We start from the raw sequence: 22500 nt of genomic DNA, 5'->3' as shown, positions 1-22500 counted from the left end.
TATACATTATATTGATGATGATGATGATGATGATGATGATGATGATGATGATGATAACTTTCAAGATTTCCACAAAAGTTTTTTTTTTTTTTAATATTTTATCACCCTTGCTAAAGTAACAAAGCCCATATTTCAGCAGTTTTAGAATGAATGTAAATTCTTTATTGTGAAAGGGGGCTGGCGCACCTTTTATTATTCGTTGTTGTTGTTGTTGTTGTTGTTTATGAAGTGTTCGGTAGTGCTCGCTGGAGTAGGAGGGTTAAGGAAACATCACTCCGTCGGCCGAGCCCGCGCAGTCCTGTGAACGTGGGAGACTCATCTCCAAACGCGATATCTCTACAAGCTGATATGTGGCTGTTTTCTAAGTCTAGGTTTTTTTTGGTTTTGTTTTTAAAATGTATTTATTATTATGCTGCTATGTTTAGAAGTCGTGGCTTTATGTAAACTATATAATTCAATTTCGCTGTATGTGAAATAACTTTTGTTTTTTATATATTTTTTGGAGGGGTGTGCTGTCTAGTCGGTAGGCTAGTGCAGGCGCCGCTAAAACTGGTCTTGGGTGCGTGTGTGTAACTTGGTGCAGCAGGCGCAAACTCCTCTGTGGTTTTAGTTACAACTAGTTTATCAATTACGACCGTCTTAGTTTAGCCCTGTCGGTGCGACCGGCCCCCGGTGGAAAAGGGTCATAAGCGCAATGCTTTGCTCTGGACAGCCTTTGAGCGTATCCAGAACCATGTCCATGTTCACTATCCACTACATGTGAAAATCGGGATCGCTACATAGAGCTCTGTATTATAAGGAAAAAAAAACTCAAGGCCGTGAAGTTTGGATTCTGTCGTGTAAGCAATCTGGATATCACACCACAGTCACAGAAGTTTGACAACATCCGAGACCGATGGATCACCACATCATCTTCGGTCCTTGAGGTAATGTAAACAACCAGTTAGCTCTGTAGCTAACTGGCTATCTTATAAAAAAGATATTAAACAAACACTAAATTAATTGACCTGAAAGGTGTCAAATCTGGTTAACTATAAACCCAGCCTATTTAATTACAGAAAAAACAACGTATTGTGGTGCATTATGGGATTATTATAGTGCCGTGCACATTGTTTTTCGGACACCGCTACAAGATGGCAGAACCCCAAAGTAAAGCACTATATAGAGTAGGGCACAGTTTTGGAGGTAGCCCTTTTCTCCCAGGGCACGAGTTGTACTGCCCGGCATTGTGCCTGGGGCAATAAAGGCTGTGTTGTGGCAGTTCACACATCCCCCGCCCTCTTCACGCCTGGGCCAAATTGTGTGGAGGGGAAACCGCAGACCTGTTGTGTCAGTTACTGGCTGCAGCGGGTAGAACGTGTTGTGTGGTGCACTTCTGCTGGAGACGGTAGCTGAGGCCTATAATAGCAGTGCTTGTGTCCGTCTGGTGAACCGTACGATTGCTGTAAGCGCCCTCTCGTTTTGGGGCCGTTCACGGCATACAGCTCACACTTATTTTGACTGCATGTTTAAACACGGGGTGTTTATGTGGGGGGGGTCCACTCTGTTTTTGATACGCATGAGTGTATTTGACTAAAACTGGCACTAGAATTTACAGAGGAAACCTTTTGAGAAAAGGCATCTAACTTTGCTGTTGTTACTCCTAACGCGACATACGTCTAACGATGTGATATCGATATATTTATCAGAGACATAAAAATGATCATATTCTCACCATTGCTTACAGTTCTAGTGATACTGGACTGGGGCTTCGAGGTTTACGCATCACTTAATACTGAATGTAAGGCTCTGGGTGGTTGATTATTGCCTAACGTGAATTCTGAGTGTAATTGATTGTGTCCATGTCTCCTGTGTTTTCCGCTACCCGGTTCGTACAAGCTGGGTTCAGTATGTGCATGTAACCTGAAGCAGAACATCGCTGCGGATTTATAGGGTACCTTCCACCCCTGTTACCTCCTCTCAGACCTCAGTAATACACCGCATACTCAGAAGAACCGAAGAGGTTAAGAAAAGGGCACAAGATATGAAATTTGCCCTTCAGATCTGCAGCTTACTTACAGTTAGGTAGGCTAAGAAACATTATAGATCTATACTAGATATATTCAGGTTATTTTCATGCACCAACAGTGACTCCTCGGACAAGTACCGTGTGTTGGAGTATCTGGACAGTCAGTAGAACTGAAACTGAGTTGTTCCTCACCTATGTCAGGGTGTCGCGCTCTCATTTGACCGTGACAGTTGACCCTTGTGAGGTCCCAGGTAGCACTGAAATGGTCAGGCTTGGTGGTGCCCACTAAAGACCTGCATGCCCTTTTCAGTGACCACTGAGGTCCAGTCCATGCCCAAGTCATCAAAACAAGCACTTCTGTTTCTGTTTCTCGGTTTACCTAATGCTATACATGCAGCCTGTAGAGATAGGGCCTCGATATTGTACAGTTACTGCTCCATCTAAACCTGCCCACACCCACACCCCCACCCCCACCCCCAACCCCTCGGGCTTCTCCGTGGTCTGTGCTGTACAGTGAGTGTGTATTTCTAGCGTTAATCCGAGGTCTTAACTCCGGGGTCCGGCGGTACAACCCGCACACCTTGCACTCCCCCGCCAACCTGTGTCTCAGTAGCGTAGACCTTAAACCCTCGAACCCCAACCTCCTGTGTTCAACACTGAGAATGTTTGTGAAACCCACAGACATGTTTGTAAAACTAAGAATTCTGCAGCAGAATAATTTTGGAGACATTTGCTGTACAGTATTTGTAAGCTCTATTTTTGTATATTTAATTGACATTTTGGAGAAAACAAAGAGAAAACAAAGATAGGTTTTTTTTTTGTTTGTTTGTTTGTTGTTTTGCTAATTTTGTGTTTTATTCATTTAAAAAGTGTTGCATGTGATTGACTTGAACTGTAAATAAAATTACCAAATTTTGGAGATAATGGAAGCAGGTCCTGGCGTGGTCATTCCTCAGCATAAAACACAAGCTCTCCAGTCAGGCCGTGCTCAGTAGATCAGAGTGCAGAGATGACATACACACACTCTGCACATACACTAATCTCACTCTAATCCACTACAAGAATGTTACGTATTGTCTCAGAAAAGACTAAAAACCCTTTTCAAACACCGATCTGCACTGTTCCCCCACAAATTTCCTAATTTCACCAGAAAAGGGAAAATATCTTCTTTCATTCTAGCACCAAATCCTTGTAGAACAATTAAAATATGCAGTTGTTGTTGTTTGTAAATGGGCATGTATACCTTCAACATAGGCACATACCTTCTATACAGATATTAGAGAACAATTTAAAAATACTGAAGTGCTTAAATATCATGTAAGGATTTAATATTTGAACAAGAGTTAACAGGACTCAGCACGATTACTTACCAGCTTTGTTTCCAGATTGTTTTACATACGAGTCTACCTGACATCGCTAGAGTTCAACCTCACTAATGATAATAATTCAACACAAGTCCAATTTAATGTGTTCAGCATTGTTGAGCACTACTCTGCAATGACAGAGGAAATACATTCAGATCTAGAACAATGCACAGAACAATTACAATATGCTAATTAATTTTTTGTGCAGGCCTGTGAGTGCCTTACATAATCATACAGCTGAAGTCAATTGCTGAACATTAATTGTCACACCTCCTACCTTGGCTCCTCCCATGCACATCACCCTGCTAATTGGCCATGCCCCCTCACCTTGATCACCAGGCCACGCCCATCACCTGTTTCAACTCTGCTCCCTATTTAAACTATGGCTACATCTGGTGTCTTTGTTACATCTTTAGTGGCCTTTCGTCATGCTGAGTGTGGGTTTCCTGAGTTTTATGTTTTACTGTCAAGTTTGTATCACAGTTCTGAGTCCTGTGTGGATGGTTTCATGAAGTCTGTTGTTGTTTTTAGTTTGGTTTGGGTTTTTGGCCCATTCCTTCACCACAACTCTGCATAATCCCTTCGATAAACTCTCTTTGCAGTGGCATTCGAGCTGTCTTCCATTCCCTGCTTGTTTTCACTAATGTGACATGGGTGCGTTTCTCAGTGGGGGTCTGGCGCTGTCAGAAGCTTGCATGTTTCAATGTCACGAGTGATGAAAAGGGGTGTTCAAGTTCATATAAGACTGTTAATAGCGACAACATCGTTTTTTGTCAAAGAGCTTCCCAAATGGTCCCAAAGATAAGCAGCACTGTGCATAGTACACAGAAGACCAGACATGAACACTGAGTTAATATCCTTTTTAATAATAATGTTTACTTTTGAAGAGGGATAACACTCCACAAGCATATGTGTATTTACAATTAGAATGGAATATATTTAATCACATATTAAAAAGATAATGTACATTTTAAACATTTTCCTTTTCTTTAAAGGATGCATCCTTGAATAATCAGTACCAGTGGTTTGGTGCGTGCGTGTCTGCTGACAACTCCCCACTTATGTAAATCCCTGCCAGGCTCAAGACCAGCAATAGTGAGGTCTCTAGACAGACAAAGTTAATGAAAGAAGTGCCTACCATGGACAGACAGAGAGAGAGCCTGTGTCAGTGCTGGGTACCTAGGCTACGCACGTCTCTGGATGCAAGATGCACCCACAGCACGGCTGTGCATGTGACGCGAGGAACAGCTCCAGGCTGCTCTCACGGTAGACGGCGTGAAGCCTTTTCGAGCCCAGGCTCACCCGTGCACCATCCCTCGCGAGGCTCCGCCGCACGACTCTTCGGCTCTACCTGGCGCACTGGGAAAGCAGTGCACGTGAGCGCACTCGGCTGCGGTGCCGTCTGAGTCGTGGAACTGGTGGTTCTTGTACAGAACGTTTGACAGCTTGTGCCCTAGTTACTGCATGCTCTGTGCTCTCATGTGCTAGACAAGAAACTACTGAAAAAACAAACAACAACCCCCCCACCCCCAAACATTAGGTTTACTGCTTATGTTCTCAGATATATTGCCTAGGTCTATTGCTATTATATTTCACTGCAATAATTAACAATCTGTGCATAATTAACATTAACAGAACTTGCTGCGTTTCCAGATTAAACGAGCAATATTTTCATGGAATAGTTATGTCAGATCACAGTCACAGAAATCCACACGAACATGTGTGTGATGCAGTACTCGCCTAACAGTGTCACATCCACCTTACACCCTTCATACTCCTTCCAAGAACAAACAGTACTGTATAGTACTGATATACATACTGTACTTTATGTATACTGTATGTTTACGTACTCATCTGCTGTAGAAAGTGCCTTTGATGGCTGATCTAAAAATCAGTACTTTAAATTTCTTAGGATTTATTTTTAATATCATGGAGACTGACCACAGATCAGCAGCCATGATCGTAACCACCATCATATCTCCTGTGTCATCGTATCACTCTGTTCTACATTCTGGTAAATGAAATGGAATCTCATGTGGAAAGCCGGTTTCCCAAAACCCATTTTATTCTATTTTAATATTGGTTATTAAAGAAAGCCATCTATCTCTAGCATGTTTTCGACCTAGTATAGCAGTGTCTGAAATAAACAGAGTATTTTTCTGTCTTTGGAGCCAAGAGAAAGAAACATTAAAGATAATGTTTTTCCAGAGTGCTCTTCGATGATGTGTCATGAGGAGAGAACAATGTGTCTACAATGTAGAGCACCAACCCACTGTTTGTACCTGCTCCACACAGGCCGCTTCACCGGGCTGAAAGCGTAGCCCAGGCCACTGTGTTCCCAGCCTGGCCTGAGCGTAAAAGTGCCGGGGGTTTTTTTGTGGTCAGGTTTCGGCTACGGTCGCACCTAGTCTGGCTCAGGGATGAGCAAAGGTCTGGAAAAGACGCATCAGCCACAGCCTGCCCTCCGCACGGCACCCTGGGTAGTCCCAGGCACAGGGTTTGTGCGGAAGACGGTCCGAGCGATCCGCTGCTTTAGTGACTCGTCTGCTAGTCTCACAAGGGCACCTGGCCGGAGCTGCTGGTGGGAGACTGTTATATAACAGCCAGTGGTGTAGTGCAAATTTCTGGGGCCACACTTTGGAAGCCCTTTGTAAAATCATTATTAATAAACACCTCCTGCCCCCAACCCCCAACCCCCACAGTACAGCACGCTGCTCTCCCATGTCAGTGAAAACATCATCTCACCTGTAGTGCCACACACTCCATTTCAGACAAGGAAGGCCTGCTAGTGACTCCAAGGTCTTAAATAAGTAGCATACAGGTTACACACATTATTATTATTATTATTAGTAGTAGTAGTAGTAGTAGTAGTAGTAGTATATGCCATTTATGATTTAAAAAGCCTTAGCAATGTGTTGCATGTATGAGGATACAATATGTTGTCCCACAGCAAAAAGCAAATTCAACGTTTTTGGCCAATATAGAAGTAGTACTCTACTGCCACCTTGTGGCCTCTATCCAGAAAACAGAAATCTGGACTAATAATTTTTGGCTACTGTGGTCTAATCAGCTGCATTAACCAAAGTTTGAGTGTATGAACTAAAGTTCCTCTCATGATTAAACAAAATGACAAGTTCACTTGAAGAACAATAACCCCCCCCCCCCCAATTCAGAGACACAGAGACAAGCTACAAGTTTCATGTATTTTTTATTTTATTTATTTTGTTTCATGGGCTATGCCCAGAATAAAACTGCATGAAATTCGGAATGTAAACTGTTGTTTTATTTAATGCATTGCAAATTGAGAAAGAGCAACTTGCTGTTAATTAAATTTAAAGCAGGCTAAGCTACTGTAACGAATATTGTCTGCAGCCACAAATGAGGTCAGGCAATAAAGGCTGTGAAGTCAGAGATGAACATGGGGTTTGTCTACGCTGTGACACAGACGAGTTTGGTTTGGGTGAGGACGTGTACCAGGTCAATGAAATGTCACCCTTCTCTCATCATAGTCTGTACAACATGTGATCGTTTACACAGTTTGCTCGAGAAGGAACCTAAATGTGGAGGTAATGAACACCGCTGACAAACGGACAGCTAAATACATTCATCCCCACCGAGAGCATGTGCGGAAGTGGTGTGCATGGCTAACTAAGCGCGTGACCAAATCCCCAGGGCTCTGTCTAGGAGAAGCAAGTACATCAGAGGCGTCTGGTAGACACGAACAGGACAGAGTTCAGAAGAGATACACAAGTCCCCTGTCAGAGACAGCTGAGAACAGGACATTCTGAAAGGGTATAACGGACAACCAATGAAAACAATTGACATGTAATGATCAATAAAGCCTAACACAGCTGATCGTTCCGGAAACGTGTATGTACAATGTAAACAGCAGTGTAGCAGTCCAGGGATGTGCATGTCCATGAAGGCTTTGTTTTTGTTTTTTAAAGAGAAGTGAGCAACGTCTCTTTCACACACATTTTGGCATAAATATAATATAGCGAATGTTATTCCACTTACACATCTCATTTGCAATTAATATAAATTATACACCAGTCGTCATATCAGCTGTGTGGACTCGTGTTTTGTTCTTCTTTTTTGACACTGTAAATAGAAGCGCAGCGTAACATAGTGCGTTGTGGGTACAGATCTTTACAGGACAGCCACATGAGAAAGGTCACAACACCTGGCACTTTAAAACAGCTAACACCACTAAAACTGATTGTATCTACAATAGCCTGCTTATCTGCTAAGGAATGCGTGCTGGCACAGGTTAAGTCTATGGGCTCTGCTAGCATTCTGCAAAAACCACCCAAACAAAACTACACTGAAAGATGAAAAGGAAAGCATCGGTGATCTTTTGTACTTCGTAAAAACCATCGAAATGCTTCGATTTCTGATTTCATTCATTTCTGTTACATGCTGGAGATGACACAGGGCCTGTCGTCGGGTTAAGTAGGATTTTCAGTGAGTAGCCAAGTCCACATGTAGGCCTCAGCTCTGTCTGAAAAAGCACCTCGTTGTCTTGACCAGCCACTCAATCAAGTACATCCAGCCATTTAATCCAACCAAAACTAACCATTTAACAAACCCAATATGCAGTGGTTTCTGAAGTCCACTGCTATAACTTGTAAGATTTGTAAAGGTTACAGAATAATATCCAATGTTGTGCATTTGTACTACATGACCTTTGACACGGCCTTCTGCAGTCACTACAGTATTAAGTCTTACGAGTTCTGGCACACTTCCACTGAAACTCTGACATTTAGGGAAACCTGGTCGCCTGTTGGGGCGCGTTCCATACTAAGAGTACTTTTGCCACAGTTAAGTGACTGAAAAGTTCATCAACAAGGACAGATTGTGTTTTTGGCTCGAGAGAGTGAAGCTCAATGAGAAACAGCATGGCCACTGCTGTAAGAGAGCAGGTTTGGTATAACCTCGCGAAGCTCGCAGTTACAGACCTTGGAAAGCGCTTCGATGAAAAAGTGCATCATAAGTCAAATACTGCAAAAACCTTAACATTAAACGAAGTGACATCAAATAACCCTAATACTAAACATTAGCATTTTGCTTTTTTTTTTTTTTAAATATGGTGCAAAATTTGCTCAGTCTAAAAATCAAATATAGCAAGCAATAGAGCTCTTACATACAAAGCTGTAATATTCTAGCAACTATCCAACAGTTCGAACAGTTAAGAAGGCAATGTGATGTCTTATGCTTTAACACAAACATGCCATCATTATAGACATTTGTTAAAGAAATAAATAGCTGAAATAAACTTTATGCTCTGTTTTTAAATAATTTCCATCTCTATAGGACTCTGATACACATTCAATATATAAAGCATCTATGATACACGACATACTGCAAGTTCCACACTACTCTTTGAAAGATATATTTCATGTGGTCAACTCAGGCACCACAGAAGAAACTTTGGAAAGAACAAAAGTAAAACTGAAAGGAGAATGGAGGTGCTTGGATCTAGAAGCTCCAGAACTCCCACCTCCGCCACGGAATATTAACATAACGTAACTCCTTAGTCCTGCATAAACAACGTTTGTACAGCTTTTAAAGTCTTGGGGAGACGGATTGTCAGGAACGGAAAGTGTAGGCCAGGCCTGCCGAGGAACCATGGCAGCGCTCCCTGTTGCGTGTGAACCCAAGTCCGCGAGGAGAGCGAAAGGAATGTTCAGTCGTCCGCCGTGTCCTGCCATCGCACAGGTTGCAGGGTCTCTCGCGTGCCTAAAAAGGATTGTGGGGGACGGGTACGAGACACGATGCTCCACCAAGCACCAGCGCCATCCCACTAGAACATGCCGCCCTTCAGGCAATCTGTAGATGTTCAGTAATCACTACAGGGCACACGGTAGAACACAGCCTGTTCAGTAGTACCGCAAGGCCCATGAAGAGCTTTAAGGCAGGTACATCCAGCATTGTACTCTGGTACCAAACCCCACCCTGGACTAAAGTAAACAGAGTAAACAGAACAGAGCTCGAAGACCGGACCAAGGGAGACAGCAAAGCCCGATGGGTAACTGGTACAGTGCTGAGAGTCCTGAACAAAGTGGTAGAAACTTTTGCCTGCATTACTTTTATTGCATCAGCAGGGTTGTGTAGGAGCAGCTGGACTATGACGGTGCCATAACATCTCCGGCTGTTACTGAGACTTGGCAAAAAAATTCACTCAATCCAAGACCAGCACGATTCCAGTTAAAAACGCAGCTTTGCACTGTCACTGCAAAAGATCAACTCTCTTCTAGTAAACAGAAGTAAACAAACCGACAGGTCTTAGCAAAAAACCCCAAAACAGAGAGAAAGCCTACATCTCGATTGCTGTGATTTCTTCAGTAGTTGCCTGCTCAGAAATGTTGGCAGTGAGAATCACTGGCAGCCCGAATAAAGATGGAAAAAAAGAATCTAGGACCAAATGTCTTTGCTGTTTATCAGCTTGCTCATACATCGAACCCAAACAAGTTTTACATGTGCGTGTTGTATCAACCTTTTTATAAGGATTTTAATTCCTTTGAATAAATTAAAATCAGTGAAAGGCTATTTTTCTCTTAATCTCTGTAAAATTAAGTGGATTAAAAAGTACCTTGTTTGAACCCTTTTTAGTTTATTTTTAAAGAGGATACCAACAACTCAACACGGCCCAGCAAACCCCAACATTCTCCTGGCATTTAAAAGGGAACGTCCGACTCGGGATTAACCACGAGTGACAGTGTTTGCTCTACCCAACCACCGATATTTCAAACCCCGACTGTTCCATGCCCATAACGCACCCGAGTGGAACTCGAGATCTGTCCCTGTGGTCGGCACATCACTTTGTCACGAGCTCTCAGGCTGTGTCGTCCCGTGAAGCTCTTGGAAGCGTGACCTCTGACCACCACCTCAGATCTGCTCTGGAGACCAACCTGGACACAGCCCGAGCTGTAGAAGTTGCGCTCAGGCTTATGCGCACTTAGTAACACGAAAGCCAACAAGCAAAAAACAAAACAAAACAGGCTTCTAATGGAATGTAGACAAAACAAAAAAGCAAAAAGGTGACAGATCACCTGGCGAGCAAGTCAACGCACCATATTAATGTGAATGCTGCCCTTTTAATGGAGTCGGTGCCTAGACCAACGCTGATGTGTCCACATTAACCGCATATGAACAGTATGACTCTATAACTCTGGCTCTTCCACAGGGATATGAATCGACATTCCTAAATATTAATAATAGTAATGGTAGCAAAAAAATGTACAAACTGTGAATACATTTTCAAAGAGAAAACAGTTTAAGAACACGAGTCCTAAATGACGTAAGTGCCTGAGGAATGACCCGTAAAGAGCCGGGCCGGGGGGGCTGGCGTATTCGGACTACAGCTGGAATGCTGTTGGACACTCGCTGATCATCATCCTGCTCCGGGGAGGGGATAGACACTGGTGGGGAACATCGCAGCTCTTAACGCACATCCTGCTGTTCCCCGCGCGGGACTCGGGAAGGGGCTACAGCAGAGAGAGACGGTCGGCGGTACCAAAGGGCCTCGGTGTGCCAGACAAGGAGCTGGTGGTGTTATTTGTGCAGGAAAGACCTCAGCAATGTGACCGCTGGAATGCTGATCCGGGTCATGGTTGGTGTTGACACACGCCGAATTTCATGACTCGTTTCTTCCCGTGTCCTTGTTTAATACCAGGGAATAATACACACACACACACACACACACACGCACACTTGCACACACATACACATATATATCCTTAGTCTATTCCTTCTTTAATTATCGACTTCATACATATGCTGCTTGTGTTGCTTGGCTCGTCAGCTGGACATCGTCGCTGTCCCTGGCTGTATAGGCACACAGCTCTGTGCTATGAAGACAAAGCCAGGACGAGTCCTGTTCAATGACGAGTCTGCAAAAGTGAGAGAGCGTGACGAACGCACCGCAGCTCCGCCCGCCATTGGAATTTGCTTCGGCGTGACTCCCGTCTCCGTGGCGTCCCTCTGAAGATCACCGCTCCGGTCTGAACGTGGAAAGGCCGTACCTTGGCTGCAGTGTGGAGAGTTTCTTGTTTTGTCAGTGACATGGTAGCTGAGACTGACGATGGAGGATCAGCCCAGTTGGCAGAGGAGGAGTTGACGCAATCAGGGCAGAGTGGGGTGTCGACGGCTGCAGTCACGTACCCGCCGCGGTGGGCGGGGCTAGCACAGACCGTCAGCCTTCACGTGGAGGATTTTGGAGAAGCCGGGTCTCTTCTTCAGTGCCTGGATGGAAACGCAGGGGTTACTCATCCTGACTCGCACTTCATCTACCGTCTTGACCTGCAGCCGGTCACCTGTGCTACATTACACACTGTGACGCCCTCAGATGTTCTAATGATAGATCTGGATCCATTTCATGAGGTTATAATTAAAAAGGTTTAAAAAAAATTTTTATATGGCTACATATTGCGAACTGCTACATGACCCACATTATCATCCAAGATCGGTCAGGATAATCAAAGAAAAACAATGCCTTATTAGGGCATTCATTTGCATACTACATCTGTCTGCTTAGCAGAAAGCTGCACTATATCAAGGCCATTGGTGTAATGCAGAATAACACCAGCTAATTCTGTGACCTTAAAACCTGCTCCCGAAGACCCTGTGCTCTCCACATGTTGTGACTTCCTCTCTCCTGCACACTCTGACTGCACACTTTACATTCCGAGCAGTTTTACAGGCAAGCTCGATATTTCCGCTCGAACTACACAAATGACCCATCGACACGAAGGCTGAGAATGTATTTATCCCTTTATATATGAAAGAAAAAATATACGTTACCACGCAGGGAGCGGTTTCAGCTGGCCCACAAGATACTGGAACATTTGTGAACGCCAAGGCCGCACAAATGAAATAACTAAGATGAAAGTATAACGATTTTTTTTTGGTTAGTTTTGCTGTCTACGGTTAGTGGGTTTTCAGAGCAATATAAAAGCAATGTGGCAGTGTGCCAGAAGGTTCATTCACAGCTGTTTTAAGGTGCCAGATCTACGAGACAGATGGCTTGGACCTTGGTGTTCTCACACTCTGCGCGAGACCTTTTGCTTCCACAGTGCCTCACTTTCGTTTGAAGTCTCCTCGGTCCTTAGTCTCCTAAGAAGTTCTCGCGCGCTGAGTCACCTTCTGCTGAGTCACCGTTCACCGACGTCGGCATGGCAGATGGGCTCCCCTAATGTCGCTGACTCATCTGCACCGACCGGGAGACAGGAAACCCTGTGGCCCCCAGTTAATATTATCCCACTGGTGGGCGTTCCGTTCAAACCGGTGCTGGCTTCTGCTCGCTCCAAGGCGGACTGCCAAAACGTGACGTTCTGCGGTCAAAAGGCTTCTTGCACAGATCCAACATTTCGGTCGGAATGGCAGGTTACAGTAGCAGCAAACTCCTCTGTACATGAGCAATCATCTGACAGCTTCTAGCATTCTTCCTTTCTTCTTTAGAAACTGGCATCAGCACTTTGAAATTTCGTGATATGACAGACAGGAGTCTGTCTTGAGTCCTTATTTTCCTCACAACCTGTTGCCAGTTTAGCTCGTGTTTCGGCTGATCCACCAGGGAGATCTTCCCGCTGGCTTCTCAGCCCGAGTCAGTTGATTATTTTTTTTTGATCAACAGCAGATTTAAACCAACACTGATGTGTGGTGCATGGATATTTAGACCAGACACCATCACTCGAACCCCAACCCCAGGCACTAATCACTCGAACCCCAACCCCAGGCACTAATCACTTGAACCCCAACCCCAGACACCATCACTCGAACCCCAACCCCAGGCACTAATCACTCGAACCCCAACCCCAGGCACTAATCACTCAAACCCCAACCCCAGGCACTAATCACTCAAACTCCAACCCCAAGCACTAATCACTCAAACTCCAACTCCAGGCACTAATCACTCGAACCCGAACCCCAGACACCATCACTCGAACTCCAACCCCAGACACCATCACTCAAACTCCAACCCCAGGCACTAATCACTCGAACTCCAACCCCAGACACCATCACTCAAACTCCAACTCCAGGCACTAATCACTCGAACCCCAACCCCAGACACCAGGGCACACACGATAGTACCTGCAGTTTGTTAACCATCTCATCGAAGAGCTTCCTGGCCTCGGGACTGTTGGGGTCTTCAAAGTAATCTTCAATGCCTATTTGCACAACGATGGACTTCAGATTACGACACACGCCTGCCGGGTGAAAAAGCGAGGGAAGCAAATGGAGAGAGAAATAAAGGAAGAGAAAGAAAGAGAGATCCCTTCCTGGTTAAGCGGGAGACTACAATGCTCAGACCAAGCAGTGAGAGTGAAAGCAGTGAGGTGGCGTTGAACTAGCGTGTCCCTGCAGGGGGCGCTGGTGCGCTCACTGTTGAAGTGCAGCAGGGCTTTGGGGGTGACGGGCGTGGACGTCAGCACCAGCATCTCCAGACCCTTCAGGCCCTCCCGACACATCTCAGCAGCCACCTCCTGGTTGATCTCGCTCACATGGTCCAGCTCCAAAACCTGCAGACGCATGCAGTTCCTCGCTATGCACGCACACACACACATCCAAGTGGGCACACACACACCCAGTTACTAATGTAAAGCCAAACTGTAAATGTAATGTAAATGCACTTGTTGCAACGCTGACTGTCCTTAAAAACTTGGAGAACATTGTGAACAACGATCTACAGCAGTGAACAGTCTGAACTGTTTTGCACAAATAAACACTTTGTCGGGAACAAAGTAAGAAAGATTTACAAGAAAAGCACAAAATTGTGGATTTTAAAAAAGGTCAAAGCCATTATGTCTGACTGGCAGAGCAACGGAGTAGACAGCGCTAAACAAAAGACACTTCTCCATTCAGAACACTGATTTACGCTTTCCCAGAGCAGGGACGAGTGCAAGGAACGCATGTCGTCTTCTTCACGGGGTCATTGCAGAGATGCAAAAGCACCGGAATACTGTGAGAGTCAGCAAGCCAGGAACACCTCCTCTGAGTCTCTGCGCTGATCTGAAATCAGTTTTGTTGTTTTTCTGTGCCCAAAACTGCTTCCTGAACTGTACAGCTCTTCGGTTTCTGTTCACTCACCCAAAGAGGCCAATCCCTGTATCCCACACCCAGCCCCGCCCACTCCCAAGGCTCGGAGGTGTGGCCAGCACCGGCCAATCGTCTGCAGGCACCTGTTACTGAAGCGCGCGGGCTGTTGACTATAACAAACATAAGACACACAAAAAAACTTTTTTAAGCATAATTCATCTTATTCTCTAAACAAACTGAAAACATGGTTAAGACAGAGTCGACCCCTAATTTGAAACCATGATAACCAAATTATCATTGCTTACCAGGGATGTAAGGGTGCCACCTGTAGCGAGATGATGTCTCTGCAGCCTGCTCCCAAAGCCCAAATAACCTCTTGGCCAACAGGATCTGTGGCACTCCTAAAATACACAAACATGAACAACACCCAGTCCCTTAGCATCGTTACAGACTCCGCGCATAAGGGAAAAGCGTAAAGCAGCACCCCCTGGTGGACTGACCGGTACGTAACAGCCTGAAGAGCTCGACAGTAGCAACTCGCCAGCCACAGAGAGCGATCGGTCAACAGGTTAGGACAATGAGACACTTTCAGGATGAGAAGGTTTCCTCCTGTAGCTTTGAGCAGGGCTTCCAGACCCTCCTCTATACACCCACTAACACACATACACACAGAAAATAAAGAAAATAAAATGGTTCTGTCATCTCTCTCCATTTTGTCTTATGACAAGAGTATCAAATCAAGGTATTTAATCAAATTTACACCCTTAATAAAGGGAAATGGTCCATATAATTGGACATTCCCTTCTGAGAATGATCACATACTGGAGGAAGGAACAGCAGCAGGAGCGTGTGCAGGAACGCCACAGTGTGTGTGTGTGTGTGTGTGTGTGTGTGTGTGTGTGTGTGTGTGTGTGTGTGTGAGAGACGGCTGGTACCGTGTGCTTTTCAGATATTCTTCCTTGGTTTCTTTCTTGCCTCTCTGTCTGGGTTTGAGGTTCTGCAGGATGAGCGAGTGGGTCTGGGTGCACCACTGGGAGAGTGTGCACAAGAACTGTGTACACACACACACACACACACACACACACGCGCGTGCGCACACAATCACAAAAACAGCCCGTTTTAAGAAAAGGGAAATAAAACAACACTCTAAACAACAGCAGTGAAACGGGTTAACTAAGCTCTTCACACACAAGTAGTTTTAACTCCAGTCAAAGTACTCAGGTCGTTTGCCTGCAGGCCGGGGACTAAACCAAGACTCTGCACAGAAACGGCCCGCGGCGGGTCTGTCTACGGCGCTGGAAGCGGGGGCGGCACCTTGGAGGAGATGCGGCCGTTCTCCAGGAGCACGCGGGTCCACACGGCTGGGTGGCGCGCCACAAACCTCCAGTCGCGGCTCACTTCGGCCGCCCTCAGCAGGGTCTTGGTGTCCAGGTAGGTGAATATGCAGAAGAGCGCTGCACGCATCTTCAGGACCTCGGGACTGATCACCTCGCCGGACTTGGACGGGCTCTTCTCATGGCGGCAAGGCCGGTAACCGGCCTCCGAGCAACCTTGGGTGGGCAGGGCAGAGGAAGGGCCAAAAAGGTTCATGAAAACACACTGAGTGATGGAAGATTTCTGCATAAGTAAAAGAAAACACACAGGAATGCAAAGGAATAAATACTCCTCGGACAAATATGCCCAACTGAAATCTTTGGCGATGGCGTATTGTCTTTACACACTGTGCTTCAATACACGATTTGCCCACACAGTGGCGCCAGAGAGCCGCAGAGCAATTCCAACTGCTTCTCCTTCCTACAGCGTCAGTCGGAGCGTGTGACCAGCGAGCGTATTATGTCGTGTCGTGTCGGGTCGTGTCGCTGGATACGGAGCCATCGGCTGCTTTCTTGACTCACGCGTTGCACAGAATGTCGGCGCGCGTGCTGAAACCCATTGTGAAGTCACAGACTGCTGAAGGCTGCCGCCCACGCGCAAGACTTTCACACGTCGCACGGAGCCAAATGCCACAAAATGAACCATGTCTGGGGGTAATAAACTCCCACTAATCGATAACAGGGCGCGTTGATAATTATAGAATTAGCATATATATATATATATATATATAATATGTAATTGTGTGTGTGTGTGTATATATAATATGTAATTGTAGATTTATATTATTATTAAACTATAATTTTAACATAGTGTAACATAATTTGCATTGCACTATAAACATTGCAATACAGTTCTGGCATTTAGCTGACGCTTTTATCCAAAGCAACTTAGAATTATGACTGAGTACAAGTTGAGCAATTAAGGGTTAAGGGTCATGCTCAGGGACCCAACAGTGGCAAGGCTTGAACCAGCAACCTTCTGACTACAAATCAAGTACCTTAATCACTGAGCTACAATACAAGGGGAAAACCTGTAATGCAATAAAATGTAGCACAAACTGGATCAGTTAAAATGGTGTGTGAAAGGGGGTCATAATGATGTGTGCGTGTGTGCGTGTGCGTGTGTGTGTGACTCACATGGCCATATGTTTCTTTGCCTGTCAAAATATTGCAATGCCATCATCTGTGTGACCTCCTAGAATGAAGTACAGTAATGCTGGGGAGACCAGCTTAGCCAGATGAGACCATAGTTCTGGATAAGATCAGAGATGTACACTAAGCCATTTTGTATTAAAGCTAGTCTGATCTAAATAAGGGGCCTTTTTTGGGCTTCTAGAGTTGCGTAGGCTTCCTTTTAACACAAAGCAATGTCCAGGGAGGCAGAGAGTGTTTAGACTACATTTGTCTTCTAATTAGTGGTTTAAAATGTTCTTTATCGGGGCTTCCATCGACCACCTCGTCCATCAAGCCCTTACGAAGCTTCATGGCCTCCATATGTGTGTCCTCGTGCGAGAGGCCGCAGGTCAAGCTCATTGTGAACGCTGCGTCAGACAAACAGGCCTTGCTGAAGAAGTTGTACAGATGCAGGTGCGTTTGCAAGACAGAATGACGCAGTGGGAGCCATCATCTTCCTCAGGTATACTGGGAACAAAACACTGCCCTAGCAGCACATGGGCAAGAGGGAGGAGAGAAAGAGAGAGAGAGGGAGAGAGAGGGAGAAGGAGAGAGAGAGAGGGAGAGAGGGAGGCATAGCAGTGTACCATTTAGAGCTCCCAGTGTGTTGAGGGCTATTACTGTCCTGAACAAAGCAGGAGGGTACCGGTGTGTTGAAGGCAATTACTGCATATGAGATTAATGACAGGGAAGCGCAAATAAATCCATCTGTATTCCTTTACACTGGCTTGCATTGCATTGTGTGTGTGTGTGTGTGTGTGTGTGTGTGTGTGTGTGTGCGCGCACCCGGTGCGTGTAGAAAAGCAGCCGTATGGCAATCACTCATCCTCTCCCCAGTCACCGCCCCCTGGCTGATGTGAAGTCAGCGAGTGGGACTCGACGTTCATTACTCATTTGCCAGTGACACCGGCACTGGCTGTTCTGGGGCCTGCCCTAGCTGTCGCTACACACTCTGACCTAGTTTTCCCCACTGCCTCCTCTTGGTGGAGTTAGCAGAAAGAGCTCGGCCCCCTCCCGGACCCATGGGGTCAAAGAGTCTGGGAGATGCAGTACACTGCCTACAGTACACAAACACTCAAGTCTGAATATGACCCTGCTGGACTTTGTTTATTGCTAGCCACATATCATCCCTTTTCTTCGTTTTTCTTGACAGTTTATTTATGTCTTTTTCGTTCGCAAAAAAAGTTCCGCAAGATCAACGGACGTGCCCAGCATAGTGGGCGGGGCTTACCTGTGCCAAGGCGGTACCCGCCGCGGTGGGCGGCATGCTGCTGGCTGTCAGCCGACGCCCGGCGCTCGTGCTCCCATGGCTCCGCCTCCGACTCGGTGGTGCGGGAGCCCACGTCGGAGACGTCGGCCTCCTCACCCTCTGTGCTGTTGCGGTACGGCCGCCGGTGCCAGTTCTGGATGGCCTGTTTACGGAGTCCCCAGTTGCGGCGCTCGTAGGCGCCCGAGTCGCCCGGGCGGCAGCGTCCGTCGCAGCCTTGCTCCTCCACGCCGGCCTCCAGCGCGTGCGGGTCCATGCCATCGCTGTCGTAGCCTGTCGCTGTGCCCTGAGACACTGACTTCGACCTCCCAGACACCCTGGCACTGGGAAAAGGAGAGAGTCTCTGGGATTGGGCTCAACGTTTATCCAGAGAGAGAGCCGGGCCCAAGACTCGAAGGTCAATAAGAACTAGGCATGATGGCTCCCATGAATGAAGAGATATAACGGCGCCTTCATACATCACTGTGTTAGGAATTTTCCAACTATCCCTTTCATAGAAATGCATGATACGAAAAATGTTTGTATAATGTGTAGATTCATAAAGTGACAAATAGAAAATTTGCACAAACATGTATATGTACACACACACACACACATCTATGCACACAAACCCATCAGCATGGCTGTTTGTTTCTGGAACGTTCCCTGTGGTTTATGTCAGGCTTGGAGTGCAAAACCCCAAAAAAACGGAAAACTTTTTAATATGAAGATTCCTGAATCCACAAGTTGTTTCCTTCAGCCGGGAGGACGAGAATAACTCCCAGGTGACATTTTCACTCCAAGTAACCTTCAGACGGCTTAAGCCCTTTTGACTGGTTGCCTGTGTCTCTGTCTGTCTTTCTCAGCTGCGTTGTAGTCATGGTAAAGATCCACATCCACTAACCCCTGTCCCCTAACCACAATCATTTAAAGATAAACACGGATGCCATTCTCAGATCGGCGTTGAGACTTGGAGGCTGCTGAGAAAGATAAATCTGAAGCAAGGGATTGTGGGGGGAAAAAATGTTCTCCTTCAGGACCTTTCCTTAGAGTGAATTTCCACCGGGGGATTCCAGCCAGACATTCCGTCACTCTGTCCACATCGCAGTGTGCAGGCCAGCTCATGCCCTTAAACAGACCTGGTCCCAGCGCCATACTACTGGGACGGCTGGACCAGCTGCCAACGGCCGCTTGTGTAAGCCGGCGCACGAGCGGGAAAATGACTTTTGGCTGCTTGTGGATATTAGAAATGGTCCGATGGGTACCATAGAAACACATTCTTTACACTTACTCCCTCCTTTTCAAACACACACACACACACACACACACACACACACGGAACACTGGCCTCCACCAAGGTGAGTTGCAGAGGTGCTACCGTTAGGACAGTGCAGCTGTTGCATGGCGGTCGAGGACACACTCGCTGCGTTTCCAAACAGAAGTGCTCTGGTCTCGCCACCCACTCACCCCCACACAGACCCCTCCCCCCTTAGGGACCTCCACACCAAATGACTCTGCCTTTATCCCTGCAGTATTGCACTGCTAATGTGGCAATTACAGAGCTACTCAATAGACTCTGGTTCCCCCACTGAGAGTTGGTCTTACACCAGTGTGACTCTACAATAACACACACTGGTCTGACTCCATGGCCTGTAGCGTTAGAGCTCCTCCCTGCTGGTGGGGGAGATTATTACTACGTCATCTGCAAGAGCTGCCTGCATCCTTTCACTGATGCTGTAGTATATTAGTAGGTTAATGTGTAATTGGTGGAGACAAAAAACAAGAATATGGGTAAGCTACACACACATACACACACTCTCACACACACACACACACACACACACACACACACACACACAAGCAGATGGCAATGCAAGCAGATGGTCATTGTCAGTCAGTGTTCCCAGTTCTCCAACAGAAGTTACTCATGTACATTAAGAGCCTTGTGTAATGTTAACTGAAAATGGTGAAGTTCCAGATATATTTTAGCACACAAACAGAAAAGTCGTGCATAACATGACGTCGGTGGGACGCTGCGTGGGGGAAACCGCACTCACGTGATCGTCAGCAAACAGTACTGCGTAACAGAGAAGAATGACAGTGCTGAGATGTAACTGGACTGACTGTGTTGGGTGTAATGCATCATGCTATAACCTCTGACATCATCTGCTCTACTCACATATGATGTCTCTGTTTCAGACCGAAGGGTTACAGACAAACCACATCCCTGCTCTGTATGCCATGCGGACAGTCATATCGCAATGGTTCAGATGGCCGTGATAATCAGATATGATGTCATTCACCGCATGAGAGCTGAATGTTTGATGTAATGAGAATTAGTAAAAACAGCATTTTGGATTTTCAGATATTTTTGGCCCAAATGTTCTAACATTCATTCTGGGTATGAAGCAGAACAATGTATGGTGCTTTTTAAAAATGAAATGAGACAAACACACACACACACACACACACACACACACACACACACAGAAATCCATAGAATCAAAGTTTGTGTGTGAGTGTATAGGAGAGGGGGTGTTGGATTAAGTGAAAATTCATGAGTGTGTTTTTTTGCCCCTGTGTACCTGAGAGGGTGCCTGTGCAAAAATGCGTGTGTGTGTGTGCTAGGGTTAACTATTTTTGACGGTCACGTATTTGCTGTTAAGAATATAGTAGATCAGCAGTTCCAAGCTGCGTAAACGGCGGGTTTTCCTACCAGCAAGCAGGCCCTCTCTGTTTACTCTCTCTGCGCCTGCTACGACAGCATGTGAAAGAATGAACCTGTGCCTCGTGACCACTGTGACACTACACTTAGACTTAACACAAGTCCTCTTATGTAGCTTATCAACCAATCCACATCCTGCATACTGACAACATCCGGTCCCAGTGGATTCCAATCGTTTACTTCAGCGCTGGTTTGGAGAAACTGACATGAGCGAATGAAATCACAAAACTAATGAACGATCCTTAAAGGCCCAGTGCCACTGAGTACATCTGATGGAGAAAGTTTCCGTAGACTACTGAACGATTTGACAGTCGTTTGGAAGATCTGTGCATGGAAATGAAAGTACAGCTGGCTACGTCTGAGGTTGCCATCACGGCCGCCTGTTGGACCGCACTAACCACAGATGACTCCATCACTGTTCCGAGGAGGAGAGATGGACACTGAGAACAAATCAGTTAAACGTACTGCTGAAGCAGCTACTTGGTCTTCATGAACATATATCACATGTCGGTGGTCGGGTGCGTGCGTGTCAATGAATAATCAATTAACTGTTCATTAGCGTTAGCGACTGTCAATCAAGAAAATGGCTTCGTATTTGTAACCGTAGTGTGTCTGTGTGTGGTAGCAATCGGCACTGATGGAAAATTCCGATGCATTCCATAGCCTGAGATTGGAGCAGCAGTACTGTACACACACACACACACACACACACACACAAACACACCAACCTTGGAGCAGCCTTGAATATTGCTGCTGGTGCTGTTGTTGGAAACCAAACTAAATCTTTATTTTCCACAGCAGTGGCACATTGCTGGACAGAGATACTTCATCCACCAGCTGTATAGTTTTGTGGGGGCGGTGGTTGTTTGTTTTTTAATCTCCCTATTCTGGCCACAAACCTAGTTTAATCCTTCTGAACTATCCAGACTTAGACTACATTTGAGTTAGTAGTGTTAATATCTACACCCCAGATACTCAGCGAACCGTGCAGGATCTACAGGTGTTCCTCCACCACTCTGCTTTAAATCTGCCTTTTACCAAGGGAGGAAAGCAAGACTAGGGTGTCAGGTGTTGTGCTACTTACTTAGTGCTGGGTGAGGCGTGCCTCTCAGACACCTGGTACATCCCTCTCGAACCGGAGAGACTGGAGTTCCTCTGTATATGAGAAGAAAAGAGAATCTGAATGCCATTCAGAGTGACCTTTCTGACCTGACCTAATTCAAGACGAAGTAAAGAAATAAAGTACAGACAGTAAAGTAAGAAATATCTTTAAAATCTCCACAGTGCTGGCATTGACCAGGCTGAACTGCTGAGGAGCTGAGGGGGGTGATGTCAAAGGGTGAAGCCGCCGGGTGGCAGAGATCGAAAGAGAACAAGACGCGAGGCAAACACGCTCTTTTATATTTGTGTCACAGCAAAAGGTTGCGAGATGTCACAGAGCACATCAACAGCAACAACAGCATCTACACCACAACACCCAAGAAACTTCTGAGCTACACCAACAGGACAGAGGCTAGGGGAGAATGCCAGATTTCAAATCATTCCTGCCAAGCCTGATACAATCAGAAACTGAT

At 45.9% G+C, this 22500-nt stretch overlaps 2 protein-coding genes across 6 annotated transcripts in view; one reads left to right on the top strand and one right to left on the bottom strand.

The window, feature by feature from the left end:
• The window catches only part of rnf24 (ring finger protein 24), a 32413-nt gene extending 29476 nt beyond the window's left edge, over nt 1-2937 (top strand). For all 4 annotated transcript variants that reach the window (XM_027012573.3, XM_027012574.3, XM_027012575.3 and 1 more), the window contains exon 6: nt 1-2937. This exon is cut by the window's left edge and continues 2009 nt beyond it. The gene's annotated coding sequence lies outside the window, so the exon portion shown is untranslated.
• An 8542-nt stretch (nt 2938-11479) lies between these two features.
• The window catches only part of fbxo41 (F-box protein 41), a 40929-nt gene continuing 29908 nt past the window's right edge, over nt 11480-22500 (bottom strand). For both annotated transcript variants that reach the window (XM_027012577.3, XM_081714759.1), the window contains exons 4-13: nt 22011-22081; nt 18187-18545; nt 15724-15959; nt 15345-15460; nt 14910-15062; nt 14715-14810; nt 14461-14579; nt 13757-13915; nt 13465-13580; nt 11480-11616 (exon numbers count right to left, since the gene is read on the bottom strand). In XM_027012577.3, the coding sequence (XP_026868378.3) occupies nt 11554-11616; nt 13465-13580; nt 13757-13915; nt 14461-14579; nt 14715-14810; nt 14910-15062; nt 15345-15460; nt 15724-15959; nt 18187-18545; nt 22011-22081 (1488 nt within the window). In that variant the 3' untranslated portion in view covers nt 11480-11553. The remainder of the gene's footprint in view (nt 11617-13464; nt 13581-13756; nt 13916-14460; nt 14580-14714; nt 14811-14909; nt 15063-15344; nt 15461-15723; nt 15960-18186; nt 18546-22010; nt 22082-22500) is intronic.

Source organism: Electrophorus electricus, chromosome 5 (genome assembly GCF_041902795.1).
Source record: "Electrophorus electricus isolate QZ-2024a chromosome 5, ASM4190279v1, whole genome shotgun sequence".
Classification (NCBI taxonomy): domain Eukaryota; kingdom Metazoa; phylum Chordata; class Actinopteri; order Gymnotiformes; family Gymnotidae; genus Electrophorus; species Electrophorus electricus.
Note: the sequence above shows the minus strand (reverse complement) of the source record. Positions and strands in the feature narration are given on the sequence as shown.